General features: G+C 56.4%; 1 protein-coding gene across 5 annotated transcripts in view; it reads right to left on the bottom strand.

Moving 5' to 3' along the window:
* Positions 1-1335: 1335 nt before the first annotated feature.
* TRAM2 (translocation associated membrane protein 2) overlaps positions 1336-20002 on the bottom strand; it is a 69649-nt gene continuing 50982 nt past the window's right edge. For all 5 annotated transcript variants that reach the window (XM_070456309.1, XM_070456312.1, XM_070456311.1 and 2 more), the window contains exons 3-11: positions 18733-18842; positions 18169-18285; positions 12603-12661; positions 11360-11444; positions 10727-10797; positions 9053-9157; positions 8709-8852; positions 7810-7973; positions 1336-6694 (exon numbers count right to left, since the gene is read on the bottom strand). In XM_070456309.1, coding sequence (XP_070312410.1) covers positions 6621-6694; positions 7810-7973; positions 8709-8852; positions 9053-9157; positions 10727-10797; positions 11360-11444; positions 12603-12661; positions 18169-18285; positions 18733-18842 — 929 coding nt within the window. In that variant the 3' untranslated portion in view covers positions 1336-6620. The remainder of the gene's footprint in view (positions 6695-7809; positions 7974-8708; positions 8853-9052; positions 9158-10726; positions 10798-11359; positions 11445-12602; positions 12662-18168; positions 18286-18732; positions 18843-20002) is intronic.

Genomic DNA, 20002 nt, shown 5'->3' with positions numbered 1-20002 from the left:
AATGTCTCTAGATTTCCAGGAGATCAGGGGTCTTGGATGAGTGAATATCCTGCTGGTGTAGGAGCACAAGCATGTTCCTATGAGAAATTAATTCACTGAGTGCTCTATTCAAACCACAAGCTTAGTATTCACTGTCCCTACATCTCAACACCACCATTCCCTCCAAAAAACAATCAAGCAAGCAAACCAACCAGCCAACCGCCTCCCCCAAAACAGGTGAGCAAGCCAGCTCAGAAGGTCACCCAGCTCATCGAGCTGAGCCGCTGGCTCTCCTGCGCCTTCGCCTCAGGTGCACGGTCCCTGCTTGGTCCTCACAGCCTGTGCGTGTCCCTCAGCCAACTGCACCCATCTCCTAAGCTGTCTCTGGAGGTGGGCAGCAGGCCCCCTGACTGTGCCAGCCGTGTCCCTTGCCCACTGCTGGTACCAGCACTCGGGCAGCATCTAGTCAGCACCGACACGGACATCTGGTGGCTTCTGCACAGACTCAGCCCCGTCTTCTTTTAGCCAGGTGACACCGTAACACCGTCATCCCCCTTATCCGCACCCTCACTTCACAATTACCACAGCAAGCCACGGTCTGAAAATATTGGATGGGAAGTTCCAGAAGTACTTTGTAAGTTTTAAATTGTGTGCCATTCTGAGTCCTGTGCTGACTCTTGCACCCTCCTGCTCTGTCCCACCCGGGATCCTCAGCCATCAGTGTGGAGATCCAGGACCGCCCCAGGCAGCCGCACCTCCTCCGGGCGTGTGGTCAGGTCAGCAGTAGCCCAAGGCTCCATCATGGCGTCTGTGTCATACGGCTCACATCACCTCACCACACAGCCATTCAGTCACCTCACGTCACAAGTAGAAGGGTAAGTGCAGCACAGTTAAGATAAAATTTTGAGAGACCACATCCACATACCTTTCATTATGGTATATGTTTGTAATTGTTCATCTCTTACTGTGCCTAATTTATAGACTTCATCGTAGGTAGGTATGTATAGGAAAAAACAGTGTCTATAGGGCCCGGTCCTGTCTGGGGTTTCAGGGATCCACTGAGGGTCCCAGAACACACCCCTGTGGATGCTGGGGAGCCACACGGCAGGCATCGGGCACAGTGCGCCTCCTTCTGGAGCTTCCTAACCACCCCCACCCCACGTCGGCACACTCCTGTCCACATTTACACCTCCCGTTACAGACACCAAGTAAGAGGCGTCCTGCTACCCACCACTCAGAATAACTGACTTATTCTCTGTCCTTAATTCCAACTCCCTTACTCACATGACCACAATGAACAACTATCTCAAAAGATATGCAAGAAATTACTAACAGTGAAAAACATTACAAGTGAGGTTGAAATGGACGCAAACTCATTGTTCATATAAAAGCACATTTGAGAGTACAAACTTAAGATTACAGCTGGTGCAAGTTCTTACAAAAAAAAGTTTGCCAGCAATATCACTATTTTCAAACAATCTTATTTTAACCTTTTCAATCTTCAGGGTAAGAAACATACTCTATAAATGCATTGAAGCAACACCCTAATCAATTCCCATATAGCCATCTGACTTCAAGGTGAAATAAAATCACTGCAACTTAAAAAGCAAATGTGAGCATCCAGGTAAAAAGGAATTATACCTGAGACAATTAGACTAATAATTCTATGCCTTTTATTCAGTTATTTCAAAAATATTTGATCATTTGTTTCAAAATGTACATTTAAAAAATTCATACAAAACTGTAATTTGTTTTAAAACCAGACAGAAACAGTGGGGAAAAGATTTGGAAAAAAGTTCACTGAAAGTAAAATGAGCCCCCTCAAAAACAAACAAACAAAAAAAACCCCTTTTACATGAAAGCATAAATACGGCAGGTACAAATTTTCCTTGAGTTCCTTGTTGGAAATTTGGTCCATAACATGAACAGGCTGAAACAGAAAAGAGAAGAGATACTTCGTCCACATCTGCATTATGAGTTGCTCAGGGCACCAACAGCCTCAGCTCATCCTTCAAATGTTTATTAAACAAGAGAAACGGAAAAAGATGAGGTGTAGAGTCTCGTCACATAAACACTTGACTCTGTACCCAAGGAGACGGTGGTACTTACCACCGGTCAGAGGCGATCAGGTGACCAGGGCTGTCCACCCATGGCTGATTCCCAAGAAAACTTCCCTCCTCTCCACACACACTCTTGAACGCTTTCAGCAAAGTGCTGGTGATGCCTCGGGTGTCTCACAGATCTTATTCCCAGATGCTAATCTATTAATGCCCCATCGTGAGGATGGTTTTTTTTTTTTCCTTTTTAAACAGTTTAAAAAATACAGGGACTTCTAAGACGATGCTATAATGTTCCACTAGAGTGCCACCAAGGTCACGAGAACGACAGAGGGAGCATGGCTACCATTTCTTCTCTGGGGATGACGACCACCCTCCCGTGGGTCCCGTCCTGCCCCAGTGGCCGGGCACTGGAAGGGACAGGCGGCCTGTGGGAAAGACCACTGGCTGGGAGAGTTATTGCACAACCCGGAAGAGTGAGGAGGTGGCGGGAAGGGGCGGGCGAGGGGGGAGCTGATGCTCAACAAGTAACACTGCATGGAGGGGCGTCTGCCACAGCCCAGCCGGACCCACGTCACACGGGCATCTGTGAGTAACACTTGTGACCGGAAGTAAGAGTAAACACCTTCCTGCATAAACTTTGGGTGGAATGGGAAACAGGTGAGAAGAGGCTATTGCGAGGGTACCTTTTCTTCTACATGTTGGGGGAGCTGGATGAGCAGGGTTCAGCGCATGGGCCAGAGGCATGGCGGCACCCCGCAGAGGGGTCCTCATGACCACCTGGACTCAAGGAGGAACTGGAAACCACCAGATCCTGACAACAGGCGGGGGTGAGGCTAAGACGAATGAGGGGAAACTGTCACAGTCCGCGTCCCTTTTCCACGTAGCTGTACTGGGGCCGGGGGCTGGCCACACAGTGCAGGTGGAGGCCAGGAGACCCCGGCAAGTAAGGCACTTCTGACAAGAAGATACAGGATCAGCTCAGGGCAGGAGGAGGCCTCGCAGAGCCAGCGCCCCCGTGCTTTCTGAGGACCTCCATAAAAGAATGAGCTGGTAAAGGCAGACAGCTGGGGGACCCGTGGTCTTTCACAGCCTTCTGAAAGGAATCACTACTCATGCAAGAACTGCGAGAGAGAGAAGCTGGTGAAGGCTCCTCGCTGAGCCAGCCATACCTGGGGAGAGACGCAACTTAGGCCCCAAGTGATCCGTCGACAACTCAGTTGTCCAGCCGTGCATGAGCCCTCCTGTGGAGAGGGCTGTGAGCTAGGATGGCAGTGGGGAGAGAGAGACCACTCGGTGGTCCCGACTCACAAGCCTACGGCCCACACTCCACAGGAGTCAGGCCCTGACCCTCAGGAAAGGGGGTCTGTTCACTGGGACATGGAGGCCTCTGCGGGGGCGTGAGTCATGGGCAGACCTCCCAGCCTTCTCGGCCCCCAGGCCTAGGACAAACCAACAGGGAGGCCGAAGCCCAGGATGGAACCCAAAAGGCTGCGGGGAGCAGCCACTTCAAACTTGAAAAGGAACCCAGGGAACAGAATTTTCTGTGGTGGAACCTGGAAGGGGGGCGCACACCCTGCCCGTACCTCCTAGTCAGCACCGAGGAAATAGTCAAAGGCAACGAGAAAGAAGGTCCCCAAAGCAACCCAGCCACGCGCATCCCCAAACACCCGGCCCAGCTCCAGGGCTTTCCAGTCAACAGCAGCCTCTGCAGAGGCGGCCAGGGCAGGGATCTAGTATGGTTTCTGAAGTGTGGTAGCTCCACTTGGGACAGAAATGGGAGAGGTTCTTGTTGGGAAAGGATGCAGGTCTAGGGCTAGGACTGACCAGGTCCAGCTCAGCCTGCTCCTGGGTCCCCAAGAACTGCCCTGCCTTCAGAAGGGGCACCTATAACCTAGCAATAATATGCAGTTATCAGAACCTGGAGCGAGAAAACAACTTCCCATCATGGAGCCTCCAGGGAGGGTTAGGATCGCCACCCCAGGGCCTCCTCTCCCACGCGACCAGGTGCCCCCACATGTGCCAGCCAGCGATGCTGGCGTGGGGTGGGGCTGCTGAGGTAGATAAGCGTCTGCATGGCTCCTGGCAGATGGTGCTAAGCAGCCTCTCAAACTTGGGGGCGTCTGGCCAGGCCATCACAGAGGATTTGAGACTGAAGAACATAGCCAGAACGGCCAAACCAAGACAAGGAAGCCCAAGTCCTCAGGACCAAGTGGAACTGATATCTGTCGGCCCCTGGCCACACACTGTGAGCCAACCTGCCACAGGCTTGGCTCTGCTCTGAAGCAAATGTGCCAGGCACACCTGGGGTGACAGGCACCTAGTTATCCTCTCAGCCTCCCCTCAAATCACTCCTGAAGCTGGCGTGTGGGACACTAGCCTCCCGTAATGTTCCCAGGGGCTTCACGTGGCGGGGAAGATTTCCTCAACTCTCATTGGGGAACCAACCGACCCCATCGTTTAGGATGCAGAGAGAGTTGGCCCGGGCCCGAGCTGGTGGTACCACCGTGAACCACATGGAACCGAGGAGACCACAGGCACGCCAAACACCTGTGTTGTCAGCGATCACCTTGGTACCCAAAAAGGGACGCTGCTCTGGGCAGGGCCGCAGCTGCAGCTCCCTCCTCCCTGGCCCAGGGAGAAGGCATGAGGCTGCAGGGCTCCCCAGCATGGGGGGTGGCCTCCGGGGGTCACTGCCAAGGACACAGCCTAGAGAGGACTGGGCCGGGTGCGAGGCTGGCAGCAGGCTGAGGAGGCTGCAGGCTGACCCGGGCTACATACACAGCATCCCTTGGCAAGGTAGGAGCACAAACTTGGCTACAGCCACGAACGGGGAGGGGGACTATTTGAACGGCTGAGGGCTTTCTAGCCTGGGTCCGCTGGGTTGGTACAAGCCCCCCTTTCACCAGCATTCTGCCTTGCAGCCCAGGTAAGTGTCAGGGAAGGAGAAGGAAAAGATGGGAGGAATTTGCGTTTTCACAAGCATTGTCCCTCTCCTAACGGTAATCAAGAGAACCCCTTCCCCTCTCCAGGGCCTCATCCTGACAGAGAGGTGAGGGTCTACCAGACTGTCAGGAAGCAAATCCCAGGCACTGGGAGATTAAAACTTCTCTCTGGGGCAAGTGACCTGGAGAAGGGAGCTGCCTTGATGAAGAGACCCATTTCTCCCCTGCTGGATAATAACCCAAAGTTTGCTTTCTACTCTGATGTCAGAAAGAAGACCAGCCTCTCAAATGACACTAACATGCCTGCTCCCACCAGCTCCACTTGGCACTCAGGTCTCCTCCTGAGAGTCTTGCTCCCTGCTGGAGTCTTCACAAGGCACCGTGAGGCCTGGAAGCCTTGTCTTTGGGGGGTTGGGGGAGAACATGTCGGGGGAAGGTGCAGAAAGACTCCCGTCAACAAGGCTGGGTCTGCCCACCTAACCAGCCTGGGTCCACACCGTCCAAAATGCCGTGGGCGTGCTCAGCAAACAGCAGCAGACGATGACAACAACTCCATAGGACAGTCAGCAAGTGAGGCTCGAGGGTGAGGGGCCTAGGTGACCCTCGCTGGGGCACCATGGGTCAGCGGGGAGCTTAGTGTTCCTGCAGCGAGAGAGATGAAGTCAGGGGCAAGGCCAGCCCCCAACAGGCAGGGCTGCTGGGTTTAGAACTGGCGTGTCCCCCGCTGGGCTGGTTTGTTAACTGCTGTTTGGTTTGGTTGCTGGTGAATGATGAGAAGCGCAGTGCAGCTGGACGTGCCACAGAAGGCCAGGTCGACGCCATCATTTCTGCCACATTCTCTCTCTGGAGGCGCCCGCCGCGCAAGTGACTTCGATCTTGCTGTAGAGTGGGACGACTCGTCCTCCTCTAGCAGGTCCCCGACAGAGAGCAGGGGTGGCTGCCGATGCACCACCATCCTTCTGGAACGAGTAGTCACGTCCCAAAGCCAAACGCCTTGGCACTTAGGACTAGAAGGGGCCCCCAGGGTGGCGGTGGGGGGAGGCTCAAGATGGCATGTGCAGAACTGGAATCATACATCTCGTCAGTTCATCAGCACCTAGGAGATGATGATCCAAGAGGGCCGGTCTCTCCTGCTGCCCATTCACACAGAGATCACTGCTGCTGGCCTGGCGTAGGCTCCATGGCACAGGGCGGCTGACTCAAGTCCCAGGGACTGGGTGTTGGATGGGCAGCACTGCAGGTTTAGCCTCCTCTCGTTGTAAAAAAAATCAGACATGGAGAAATTGCACAATAAGGTACACTAACAAGTAAAAAGAGAAACAAGCCATGAAGGAAAGAGGAGGGCAACAGAAAAGGAACCGTGAGAAGAGCCTGGGTTTCTAGCAAAACCCACCCAGGACAGAGGGGAGGAGGTGAGGCGGCCGGAGGAAGGGAGAGAGGGAGATTTTTGGTTTTATTGAGAACGGTTCACGGAGGAAGAAGAGGAGACAGCCGAGACATGAGAAAAGAGGAAAAGGCCCTGTGTGGAGACGGGATTGTGCTGTTTTGAGGCGGGGCGTCTGGAGCAGGAAGGCAGGTGGGGGGGCTCCCTGCTGGCCCCCACGAGAGGATTCCTGTTCTCAGCGCTTTGGCCTTAAGGTTAAGGAGACTTCAGTTTCTTAGTCCGTGTGGAGGTTCCATTCTCGGCTTTCACCACCCCATTTTCGTGGTAACCTGGGAATGAAAGGAGACGGACATGGTGTTTCTGTTGCGTCTGAAGCGGGAGGCGGGGGGTGGGGGTGGGTGCAGAGGGGCGGGGGAGGCCTGGCAGCTCTGCATGGGACAAGCCGAGGGAACCTGGGCTGCAGCCTGCTGCTGGACCAGCAGGCTGCTTCCAGGGGCTCCTGATCCCCCCTAAGGTGGCTGGTCTCTGCACTTCAGCAGGAAGGGCTGGGGTGACACATGGTCACCTGGGAGCAGACCGAGGCCAGCCCAGACCCTCCCTGAAATCACTCCAAGGCCTCTGGAGTCCTCAGCTCCCCTGGAGGGCACTGGCCAGCTTCAGCAAAGCGTCAGGGAAGCTGACCGGGAGGACAGGAGGAGGTGGAGAGGCTGCAGGGACAAGGCGGTACCCCCTTGCCTGATACTCCCTCTGCCCGAAAAAACCATGCTTTTTCTTGTCAACAACACCCCGGTCTCCTTGCTCAGAGTCAGAGGCTCATTCAGCTGCAGCCTTGCCCCATACGCACCCCCGCCCCCGGTCAGGCCTGACTCCTCGCCACACCCAGCCGCACACGTGTCTGGTTCAAACACACACGAGCCCTGCCAAGCAGGCCACACCTGGAGAAAGGCCGGTGACTCAGAAGACAGAGCCTGGTGCAGACAGGCCCCCAGGCTGCATGGAGAGCTCGGGGCTGGCAGCGCCCCAGGACCTGGCAGGGGCCAGAGGAGAAGGGGGTGTCCCCCATCCGCCAGCCCCTAGCGCTGTCACCTCGGGTCACCCCTGAAGAGAGAGGCAGAGCCAGCATCCTGGGAGACAGCCAGGCCAAGACGCAGAGCAAGAGGGCAAGTGAGGACACGCGGGCAGGCGGCTGCCCTTGATGAGGTCCCCAAGGCCACCCCGAGGGCATGCTTCCTGCCATAGCTCCCCACCCCAGTGCCGCCCTGCCCTCTGTGGCCACGAGGGCCCCCGCCTCACCTGCCTCCCCCGCTACAAGCTGTCTGGGCCCAGCCACGTGCCAGTCAGGCCCCAGCAGGAGCCAGAGAGCCCCAGGCCCGAGGAGGAGGAGCGGCGGGTCTGGTCCAGGGTCCTGGGGGAGCCCGCCTGCCCCACGCAGATCCGCACTCACCCGACTCCCTCTTGATGAGCCTGGCTGCCAGCCTGGGGGCGGCGGGCACCCTGCGCTTGGCGTTCTGCTCGCTCCAGTACTCGCGCCAGTGCCGCAGCTGCGAGTGGATGAAGCGCCACATGAGCCAGGCCTGGGCAGCACACACCAGCAGCAGCACGCACAGCCTGCGGGGAGAAGGGCCGGGTGGGCTCGAGCGGAGGCATGGCCAGGACCCCGCAGCACCTGGCCCGCCAGCCCTCGGGGAAGAACGTGGCTGGTGCCGGGCTCAGCTCCAGGCGCGTGGCGGGGGAGGCCGGGAGGAGGTGACAGATGTGGTTCCAGCTCCTGTCACACCTCCACGTGCCTGTCCGGGACCCGCCGCCCAGAACACGGCGCATGTAAGCTCCATATCATTGGGGGCGGGGGAGGGGGGTGGTGAGGCGGGGTGCGGTTCAAGTGAACCGAGGTACGATACAGCACAAATCATTCTAGAAGAGTGACTTCTCACCCAGCAAGCATCGCAGACAAATCTCTGATCCCCACCACCCCAGATCCCAGGGGTCATGAGGACCGTGGCCTCCTCGCTGCCCTCCTGGCCGCTTGGGAGAACCCGCTGTGAAGAGGCCATAAGGGGTCGTGACGGACAAATGAGAGGCTGTTTGCAAACCCAGCACCCGCCGTGAGGCATGGGCCAGCAGGGGCTCTTGTTGGCAGTGGGACCTGGCCTGCAGAATGACAGACTAGGGCCAGGCAGGAAAGATGGCTGTGACGGAAGCAGGGGGCCGGCATCTCTTCTCCCATCCCGGCCGGATGTCTTTGATTCCCCTCTAAACATCAAAGTGCAGGAGACCTAGGGGACTGCCCCCTCCTGACCTCCAGCCAAAGTTGGGCCCAGTGCACGAGGCTCTAGGCCAGCTCACCTGCAGAGTAACGTGTTGAAGTTCCCCTTCTCGGGGTCAAAGGCCTGGTTTTCCACGCGAGCGAGGCCGAAGCCGATGGCCAGCACAGCCAAGGTGAGGATGAAGAGGCGGGTGACTCCAAATACGGCCGCCCAGGCGTTGAACCTGCCCACGGGGAGGTGCAGAAGGAGTGTCAGCCTTCGGGGCCCAAATGGGAAGCGGGTTCAAGGGTGGTTGGGGAAGGTGCTTGAGGACTGAGGTGTCCAGAATAAGATGCTCCAGGAAAAAATAACCCCAGGGCTCCAGAGACTGCCAGGGCGGGGGCCCTCCCACCCCACCCTCTGGCCTCAGCCCAGCTCACTCACAGCTTCTCATTGTTCTCGTCCGCGAAGTGGCAGAGCCGGGCCGTGTGGAAGAGGAACTCCGTAGAGTACTGCAGCAGGAGCAGGATGAGGCCAAGGCGGCTCAGGCTGCGGAGACACGGGCGAGCCTCACAGTCCCCGAGAGATGCCCATCGCCCGGGGGCCCCACCTCACCCCGCGGTTCAGCTCTGCGCCTTCTAGAGTCTCTCCCCACACCGAGCCCGGCCGTTCACCTACCCTGTCTGGGCCCGCTGCCCCCGCCCGCTCCCCCCACCGTGGACCTGGCTGACCACAGCACCCATCACTCTGGCCCGGGGTGGGGCCAAGCACAGAAAAGGTGTTCACGGCGAGCAGCTGAGCTGTGCGCAGGTGGAAATACGGGGAGACTGGCTGGAGGGAGTCCCACTGCCCGATTTGTCATCCAGGTCTTCACGGCTAAGAGGCACGTGAAGATGCAAAACTCAATACAATGTAAGAATACATGCGCGTGAACCGGCCTCTTAAACCACAAGTTCTCTGGATCCTGAGGATGGTTGAGAGAAGTGACTGAAGGTGGCCCGGTGTCTCCACGTAGCAGGGGCTGGCCAGCGGGATCGTGCCCCTGACCGCCTCCACCTCACTTCCCAGCCCTGCTCCCACCTCAGGGCCCTGCTCCTGGGGCCGCCTCTCCTGCAGAGCATCCCCCCAGGTCTCCACCTGCCTGACTCTGCCCCTCGCACCCCCACCAAGTCTCCTGCTAAGACAGCTCTTCCCACCACAGAGGGGCCACCTCCTCACCCTGCCCATCCCGGGAAACTCTTTCCTGACTGACGCTCCTTCCCTTCCTTCGAGCGGTCCTGCCTGTGCACCCTCGGCCCAGCCTCGCCTCACTGCTGGGTGACTGCTGGGTGACCGCTGGCTGGCTTGCTCAGACCTGCCCTGCACGCAGCACAAGAGCAGAGCGGGCCCCACACAGCCCGTGCCCTTCAGAGGCCTGTCAGGGCACGGACGCTGCTCCCAGCCTCCAGACAGGAGAGCTAACCTGGCTCTGGGTCGCCCTGTTTGGTCATTCTCACAGGAGACCCCAGAGCCCGGACCCCCGGGGCACCTGAGAAGGTTACACAGTGCATTGCTTTCCTGTCCTGCTGAAAAAACCCAGCCCGAGAAAACTCCAAACTAGAAGACACATCCTGCCCAGTGGGGATTCTCTTCACTGCAGACACACTCGAGGTGATGGCCACGCTTCTGACCTCAGGACAGCCAGGCAGTGCCTACTCTACACTTCACTGCGGACCAAAGGGAAGTCCAGGGCCACGAGCTCTGGCAGCGCCCCCACCTGGACGCGTGGGGCGGGAGCCCCGCTCAGGCTGCCGTCAACCTGCAACACCCTGGTCGGGAGCTGCATGCCTCAGATCCCTCCCAGCTCTGTCTCGGGTTGAGGCGGTCACTCCTGGTGGTCCACGTGGTGGCACAGTGTTCATCCCACTTATCTTTGTAGTTTTCTCTCCTACTCGTCGGAGAAAAAATCTGGTAAACATAAAGGAACCATCCACTGTCCATCTATGTATTCCCAGGTGTCAGCATGGTGCTTGGCACACAGGGCGTGTCTGATAAATGCCTCCCGATTGAATGACGGTGTGGAGAGGAGCGCAAACATAAAAGGCCAGGGAGAACTGGCCCGATCCGGGTCCCACTCACTTTAAGAGGTACGCGCCTGCGATGTGGATCAGGTACAGACAGATGTACTGGAGCTGCCGCGGGATCTCCTCCTGCAAAAAAAGACACACAAACGGTACATGTGCTGACTCCCTTAGCCTGAGATGCAGGAGCAGGGGAAGAAGGCGCAGGGGGAGCTGCAGAGCAGGGAGGAGGGGTGCAGAACGATGCTGCTCTAATACAGGCAGACCGGGGGCCGCCCAGAGACCCATGCACCAGGCTGTACAAGGCCCAAAGGTAACTCAGTGGTCAGAGGGCGGGACTGGGTTGAAAAAGAAGAGACAGGGACCGGGGGACAGGGCTTTTGGAAATAAGTCAGAGGGAAGTTTAAAAAAAAAAAAAATCTCTGTGGAAAAGGCAAACACCTCTCCATCAGCTCCCCTGAAGATGAGTCAGGTTTCCCCCAAAGTCGCATGTCCTCTGTGCGAGGAAGAGGCTGACCTGGCAGCACCCCCCAACAATCCTGGAGGACGTCAGGGAGACTCTGACAGGCGCTGGCTCAGCATCTCACTCACACCCCCATCTCCACGCCCCCACCAAGTGTGGGCGGCCAGACGGAGGAGCAGCAGGAGGGTGGGGGACAAGTGCTGTAGGAGAGGAGCGTCGAGTACTCACCTTCCGTACCTTCTGGAAGTAGAGCTCAGGGAGCGCGTGCAGCCAGTAGGCCAGCTGGCACAGGTAGAAGAACTTCACCTGGAAGCTGGGGACGAGGGGGCCAGTCACCCGGAGGGATGGAGAAAGGCCCCGCCAGGGTGGGCGGGGCAGGCAGGTGAGGAGCTGGGCTGGGGGGGGGGGGGGGCGATGGGGGAGAGCTGGGTGCAAGGAGCTGGGGCGGGTGGCTGGCACGCATGAGACCCCTGGGCCGGGACACTGCTCCACATGTGGAGGGCCACAGGAAGCCCGGGAAAAGACACAAGACAGACGAAAAGAGCAGAGGACGGGGGTAATTCAGTCCAGAGGAGGAAAGGCTAAGGAGGGGCCTGATTCCAGAGCCCTGTCAGGGAGGAGGCAGTGGGCAAATGGGTACATGCCAAGGAAGGCAGGGGTCTCAGCCACAGAGGATGGATCCAACTCCGCTAAGTCTCCGGGGCTGCTGTTCTAAGGGTCTTAGGAAAGGCTGAGAGTCATCTCAGGGGCACGGCACAAGGGCCAAGCTTTGCCCTCCTGGGGTCCCATCAGAGCTGGAGGGGGGAGGGTGCTGCGTCCAATGGAGCTCAGAGACGCAGAGGCGGATGTGAGCAGGTGCCAGGAGGCACAGTCCACGGAGCTCCAGGCAGTGACTTTGCTTGCCCCTCCCTCCCGGTGGTTTAGGAACCCGCTACAGACCCGATGCTTGCGCCCCCTACCCTTGAAATTCACATTTGAAATCCTAACTCCGCAGTGACAGGGTACCAGGACATGGGGCCTCTGGAAGGTGACGAGGGCACAGGGGTGGACCCTCCCGAGTGGGATTAGGGCCCTGGTGACAGAGGGTGACAGAGGGTGACGGAGTGGGTGACAGAGGCCCTTCTCTGCTTCTGCACGTGAGGAGGATGCCATTTGGGAAGCAGGAAGCAGCCTCAGCAGACACTAGGTCTGCCAGCCTCCAGAACTGCGAGGAAGGACTGTCTGGGGTTTATAAGCCCTCTGGACCCCCGCTATCTGCGGCACTCCCTGACGGCAGCCGGGCGGACACCCTGCACTGAGGCTCCTGCAGGATGCACCCGTGAGCGCTGGGGGAGGAAGCAGCTCCCAGACCAGCCTCCACGACACTGGCCCCAAAAGGCCTGAGGGTCTTCATGCGCACTGGCCAGTCTGGGGCGAGAAGCTGGTGCACCCAGCCCGCTCCTCCCGGGGGAGAGAACGTGACAATACTCACGGGAGGTACACATGTGGGTAGTCTTCCCAGAGGCTCCTTGGGTTTGTTAAGTATCCTTCCTGTCATGGGCAGGAAGAGACCACATTTAGAGACGTGACCGCGAGGCCAGCTGGGACCCAGGGCAGGCCCAGGGGTCAGGGGTCAGAGCCACACCTAGCCCCCAGATGCCAGAACGAGGAAGCAACGGGAAACGTGAACACGGAGGCCCTCTGGCACTTGGCCGTGTCTTTATTATAAAAGAGTCGTGATGTAGGAGGAGCCCTTCTCTGGGGTCTGACTGACTGACTGAAGACCCGAGTCTGACTGTGGGTCTGACCCTGACTGGCCGCATCCTCCGAGCAAGTTTGTCTCCCTGAGCTTCAGCTGGCTTGTCTGTAAAATGAGGATAAAAATACCCTCCCAGAGTTATTGTTAGAAATAAATGTGACAGTTTATGTTTATGTGACAGTGTTGAGTATTATGCCTGGCATGCAGGCACTCAGGAAATGCTTGTAGGGTGAATAAGCAGATCAACTCCAGAATCACCGTCCACTGGAAACATGAAAAGCCTCCTCTGTTTTTTCACAATGCCGCGAGTAAAAAGAACAGCAGGACCCCACAGGCCTCCCCAACGGCGGCCTGTGTGACACTCATCGTAGAGTGCAGCCCCTGTCCTGGCGCCAGGACACCACAGGCCTTCTTTTCTGGCCTTTTTTAGCCCAGGGCCTCAGAGGGTGGGGTAGGGTGGGGCAACCTGAAAATCCTCCGATCACAAAACACCTGGACATGCTGCATTAAATCTAACATATGTTCTTTCAGATGCAAAGCTGAGCTCACAATAAGAAAGGCAAAACCCCGAGGGCCCAGGAGGGCAGAGCAGGGGACTGAGGCTGTGGAACCAGGGCACAGGTGCCCACATGGGGACAGGAAGACCCTCAAAGGGCTACCACCCTCTCCACCCAGAGGAAGGGGAGACTAGAAAGGATCTGACAAAGAACAGCGGGAGAAGAGGTCGGTGTCCCCTCACCCTCAGCTCAGTACGGAAACAAAAAAATATGACCTCCTGAACATCTGTAACCTCAGATTCACTTTCACGTGGGTTGGAAGCGCACACGGACATCACCTGTGTGTCCAGGAGTCCTCACCTAAGAACTCAGCATTGGCGATATCGTGGGCCAGTGAGACCACTGGGACATACTCTTGTCCAAGGACATACAGGGTTCTGACATGCAAAGCCTTGCTGAAGATGACTTTATAAACCCGATCACAAAACACACAAGCAAACAACCCACCAAGAGCGAGGAGACCGACGGGGCGCTCAAAGAGAACAGAGGACGTGACGGCAGCCTGACCTCCTCTTAGGGACAGGGAAAGGAGGGAGCCCCGGAAACGAGGTGACTTCTCCGCAGTACAACAAATCTGAGCTGCACCCCCAGCCTCCTGGTCCCGGCACCCCAGGCCTGGTTGCCAGGTCCGCCAGAAAGAAACTGAGCTAGTGGCTTGGATGAGGAGGCCAAGAGTTCCAGGTGTTCCCACCAGGACCAAGGACCAGGCTGTGCTGGGGGCAGGAGGCCCAGAGGTTCACAGAGGAGCCTCCAGATGGCTACAGAGCCTCAGCCTTATTTCCACGGGAGGGCCAGTCTACCCCCGCTTGAATCACTAAACAGCTGAGGACATTTCAGGTATGGCCCATGGCCCCAAACCCACGACCAGGATCTCGTTAACACAGCTTCCCAACTGACTGGGTGCCCTCGGGCACAGGCCCAGGGCAGTCATGGTCTCTCCCCCAATCTTCCAGCCTCATTCCCATCTTCCTCTTCACAGTCCGGCAGAGGTGGGAGGCTCCGGGGCGAGCTGGGTGAAGAGAGGGCTTTTCTGCATTGAGGTCACCCTTTGCTGCCACCCACACGCCACCTGCATCAGACACAAACCCCGGGCATAGAGGTTCACAGCCTTCCACCCTCCTGTCCAGGAAACCAGAGCAGGCAGGACGTTCCTTCCTGGAAGAAGCACCGATGTATTTAAGGAGAAAAACGGTCCTTCGAGGACTGAGGTGGGAGAATTGCTGCCCCCCCCCCAAAAAAAAAGACTGGCCAAGAAAAGCAGCACTGACAGAAATTAAAAGCCCCGAGAATCCTGGGATATTAAACAGGGACCCTCCTGGCGTGGCCCTTCATTTAAGAGACAAAGAAGTCAGAACTGTGAAGCCAACGGGCGGCAGAGAAACGCCCCAGTAACAATGCTGCCTGCCTGCCTGCCTGCGCCGGGCAGGAGGGAGGCGCACGGGCAGCCAGAGGAAGGATGACTCACTGCCCTGAGAACAGTCTTTTCCAGACCTCGGGCCAGGCAGCCGCCCAGGGAGGCCCAGGCCGGGACCCTCGGAGCTCAGCACACGGAGTGTGGGCTCGCCGCCCCCGGATCCCCCCCTGCTGCCGGGCATGCCGTCTGGGGGCCTTTGGGGTCCTCTGTTCCTTCCTGGTTCTACACATCAACTAGGTAGCAAGGAGGCCCGCTGAGCCTACACACTCCCTCCCCTCCCCCAGAGCCAGAAAGCACCAGCGGAAGAGGAGAATCCAGTCCTAATATGGCCAGCGGCTCCCTGGACCCACCGGTCCTTCAGCAACACCGCTGCGGAGGTTCTGCTCCAGGCAGTCTGTCTGTCAGGAGGCGGCCCTGACCGGCACATCTGCCCCGAAGGTGCCTCTGCTCCAGGCAGTCTGTCTGTCAGGAGGCGGCCCTGACCCGCACATCTGCCCCGAAGGTGCTCGAGGGCAGAGCTCTCGCTGAGCGCCCAGCCGCAGGTCCACACCAGGAAAGGAGGCGTCCCCGTCCCTGGGAAGCCAGGCAGGGGGACCAGGCGCCCACCCAGCCTGATTTCCACAGTCGAGTTATGTTTCTTTGCCCTGAACGATGAACAGTAGTTGGGCTAGATTAAAGGTAGCAGGTTAACATTCTTATTAAATGATCACTTGGCCCATCCACAACCCCATCACCCTGCCTACATCAATGCAGAGAGAAATCTGAATCCAATGCCAAGATAAAACCAGTTATTTTGTGGGGGAGGGATTTAGGGTCAATTTTTACTTTCTTTTTTTAAACTTTTATGTATGGCTCATGTTTAAAAAAAAAAAAGATTATCTGTGAATTCATAAAAACAAATGATTGATTACTTTAAAAACTGCTGAAAGCTGGAACAAGAAGATACGTTTGCAGTTTATTCCCTCTCACAACAATATTGAGAGTGCACTCAGTACAGGCTGTACCTGCTGGGAACACAGCGAGAACTGAACTGGGGGGCCAGCTGTGAGCACAACTCTGGGAGCAGTGCTAGGCAGAAGCAGGGAGCAGAGAACACGCGTTAACAAGAAACACCAGAGTAGAGGGCAGAGTGCAGCAGATATAAGAGGAGGGGAGTTCTCTGCGGAGGTGACGTTTAGGTGGAGAGTTGGAAGGCATGGATGTCAGGGGATGGAGCGCTGCCTGCGATGCCCAGGAGGCAGGAAGGCCAGGAGAGTGAGAGGAACGGTGGGGGCTGGGGCGAGTGAGAAGAGATGGAAAAGGCTGGCCCAGAGCTTAGGAAAAAGCATAATTTCCCCGCAAGTGGGACAGCAGCTTTGAAAGCAGGGGGTGCATGACTTGGTTTACATTCTATGAAGATCTGTCTGGCTGGGCAGACAATGGATGGGGGTGGGTGGATGGATACAGGAGTGGAAACAGCCGCCTTCTACAAGTGGTCCAGCAAGGATGATGGTGGCCTAGATTACAGATCAAGGCTGCCTAGCTGTGGCACTAGTGACACCCCAGGGCCAGACTGGTCTTTGCTGTGGAAACTCTCCTGTACACTGCAGGACACTCAGCTTATCGCTGGCCTCGAACCCCTAGATGCCGGTAGCATACTGTCCAGTGTCCCCTGGAGAGACCCACCGGCCTGGGGGCAGAGATGCAGGCAGAAAGCAGGGAACAGGCCCTCCACGTTCTGGTGGAGGCAGGGGGACTGCTGAGGAACTGGCTGGAGGGTGAAAGAGAATTGAGAAAAAGTTCCTCATAACAGAAAGATATGATTTTAAAAGCCTAGCTGCTTTTTACTCCTTTTACATAACGACCCTCTCTTCTTCAGTCACTTTCACTTGGAATGGCATGGAGGGAGCACGTGAGGGCTAAGAGCCGCACGGTGGATAAGGACCGGGGTCACTGGAACTTTCCAGGTTCCCTTGGTCTATCTCTAGCTGGAGGCGCTGAGTGGAGGCCTGGCTGTCACCACAGTAAAAGCCTGTTGGGAGTGAACCCAGGAAAGCGCAACCGCGCCAGACTAATGAGCCTCGCTTCCAAGCCCTCGACAGGCCTGGGAGAAGCAGGGACTTGGCGTGGAGCCTTGCGCACTCTGGAGGGGGTGGGAAATCCCCTGGGTGAGTAGCTGGGTCACAGCTCGGGTGGACAGTGGGGTGAGATTGAAAGGGCAACAGTGATTCAGAGATGAGGCAAGAGCAGTGAGGTGTCTGAGGGACCCCAGGGCTGCTCTGCCTCAAGGGAGCTCCGGGTCTCCAGAGGCCGCGGGACCCAAACACCCAGCGGCAGGGAGAGATCGGAGCCCAGCACTGTGGACACCTCCTGGGGCCCGTCTGTGCTGCACAACATCAGGGGGCGCTACTTGCACAGACCACCCCGAAAGTCCACCCCAGGGCCTGCTCCGCTGCACAGAGGCCTGGGGCCCTGGGTTTCAAATTCCTGGTGTTCTGTGGTTACAGAAATACAGGCAACATGCTGAAGGACACGCTGAGTCCTGCTTTGAGAACATGTGTCCAGGGTTCAGACCAGAGACAATGAGGTCCTGAGGATGGGAGAGTGTCGCTCAGGAAGAGGAAGGGAGGTGAGGAGTCAGGGCAGGCAGGGAAAGAAGCTCCTAAAAGATCACAAGGTTGCAGAATTTTCCAGGCCCCTGGCCTGGATTTCTCACAGGACGATTCTAGCTCCTGAGGAAGAGACCTGGTTACAGACAGGAGGTGCTCCAGGCTGTGGCTGGGGAATTAAAAACTTCCTAGCACAACCAGCTTGTTAGAGCGAACTTCAAAGGACTGTCCACATTCTGCTGTACAAAGGAATTTTGCTGTATCAAAGGTTGCTTAACAGTCGTATTGTGCAAAGAGGGGAGGCAGGTCAGCTATCTGGTCCTCCAGGCATTCATTGGAGGCGGTGCTGACTGGGGGGGGGGGGGGGGCATGCCCTGGGAGGCCAACGTGGTGAAACCAAAGCAGAGCCTCAAGTCCTGTCCACTGCAGAACCACGTGACCCCAGGACCACTGCGAAACCTGAGCTTGGATTTCTTCAATCCATGACCCAGGTGCCCGGATGAAGATAAACCTCAGCTCAAGGGACAGCACCGTGAGGGGGCCCTGGGAGGGGACACGGAGCTATGGAGCTAATTGCTGTCATCCCCGTGACATCACATCCTAGCTATAAAGGAGTGTTTACTTTGGGACCAGATGATACTCCCTGGCTTCACACAGCCCGTAAACCACTGACCCCTCTTCCACCACGATACCACGGCTGCCCGGGGCCCCAGCCGTCAGCAGTCACGAGGATCACTCACCGTCACCACCACGTAGAAGCACCAGATCACCGAGCTGAGATGAAAGACCACCAACTGCCCAGACTCGTTGAATTTGCTGTGCTTGACTTTGGAGAGATGAAGCCGTTTGCTGATTTTCTAAAGAATAGAGAGAGGGACCTGGCATGTTAAATATGTAAACGTATGGGTAACGGGCAAGCTTCAAATGCCTTTGCTCTCCCAATAAAGGGGCTGAAGCTATTTCGTATGAGTGTTGTACATGCATACAGTGTTTAGTTGAAGGCAAGCACTCTGAGAAAGGGGCGAGGTAGACGTCTTTAGCCAAGATGTAAAGGCAACATCCCCCACCCTTGCCGTCTGAGCCCCGATGACGCCATTTCGACACACTTCAGGCAGCTCCCTCCTGTGAATAAATGCCGCTTCTAGGAGGCGGTAAGGAGGAGGGAGACCACAGTGTGGTGTGGGAGGTCAGTCCCCCAGGGCCAGCCGGAGCCTGCGAAAGAGGGATGGAGGCCTCCGAGCTGCGGCCGCTCCATCCGTGCGTCCCCCCAGCCTCCCACCTCCGAGCCCAGACCCAGCACTCACGTCTAGTATGTACTCCTGCACCACGGCGTGCAGGATGATGGCGATGAAGATGTAGAACAAGACAGTGACCAGGTCTTTCAGGCCGTAGTGGTAGTGCACCGTCTCGCCGTCTGCGGAGGCAAGGAGAGCCATGTGAGCACCCCTGGGGGAGGAAGTGGTCTGCAACTGAAGGGAGATTGGAGCGGACTGTGCCATCAAGGGCTTCCCTTTGGCTGTGACCCCAGACTGAGAAGAAAGAGTTTATTCCGGAGAACCCACCCAACCTCTGGACCTGGCCCCCGGGAGCACCAGTGGGGAGGGGTAAGGAGAAGCCAGCCCATGGCAAGGCCTGATTTGGACAGGAGGGCTTGGTGGCTGCAGCTAGGGGTTGCAGACAACCAGCTTCCATCACTCCCTGGCTGTGTGACTACAGAAAAGTGACCAGCCTCTCTGAGCCATAATCGCCTCCTCTGCAAAAATGGGACTGCAGATTATAGACTTCATCGAGGAAGCACAGGGTGGGGTTAAGAGTGTGGACTCAGAAACCTGAGCTCATGTCAAAACTGTCATTTATCTCCTCCCTCTTTTTTTCTTTTTGACCATACTGTACAGCTTGCAGGATCTCAGTTCCTGACCCCAGGTGATGGTAGCGAAAGCCCAGAGTCCTAACCTCTAGGGCACCAGGAAACCCACTCCTTCCTCTTTAAAAATATTTTTGAAGTATACTTGACTTATAATATTGTTTTGGTTTTAGGTATACAGCAAAGTGATTCAGTTATATGTAATTTTTTCTGATAATGTTCCAGTATTGGTTATCACAGACATTGAATACGGTTCCCTGTGCTATATGTAATTCCTCGTTGCTTGTCTATTTTATATATAGTATTGTGCATCTGTTAATCCTATCTGTCAATCCTAACTTATCCCTCCACGTACCTTCCCCTTTGGTAACTATAAGCTTGTTTACCAGGTCTGTCGGTTTCTGTTTTGTAAACAGATTCATTCATATTATTCTTTTAGATTCCACATATGAGTGACATCATATAATACTGGTCATTGTCTGACTTATTTCACTTAGTATGATCATCTCTAGGTTCATTCATATTGCTACAAACTGCATTATTTCATTCTTTTTACGGGTGAGTAATATTCCACTGTATATATATATATAAAACATCTTTATCCAGAAAAAAAAAAAAGAGGAAAACTATAATTCAAAAAGATACAAGTACCCCAATGTTCACAGCAGCATTATTTTACAAAAGCCAAGACATGGAAGCAAACCGAAGTG

Source organism: Odocoileus virginianus, chromosome 27 (genome assembly GCF_023699985.2).
Source record: "Odocoileus virginianus isolate 20LAN1187 ecotype Illinois chromosome 27, Ovbor_1.2, whole genome shotgun sequence".
Lineage (NCBI taxonomy): Eukaryota > Metazoa > Chordata > Mammalia > Artiodactyla > Cervidae > Odocoileus > Odocoileus virginianus.
Note: the sequence above shows the minus strand (reverse complement) of the source record. Positions and strands in the feature narration are given on the sequence as shown.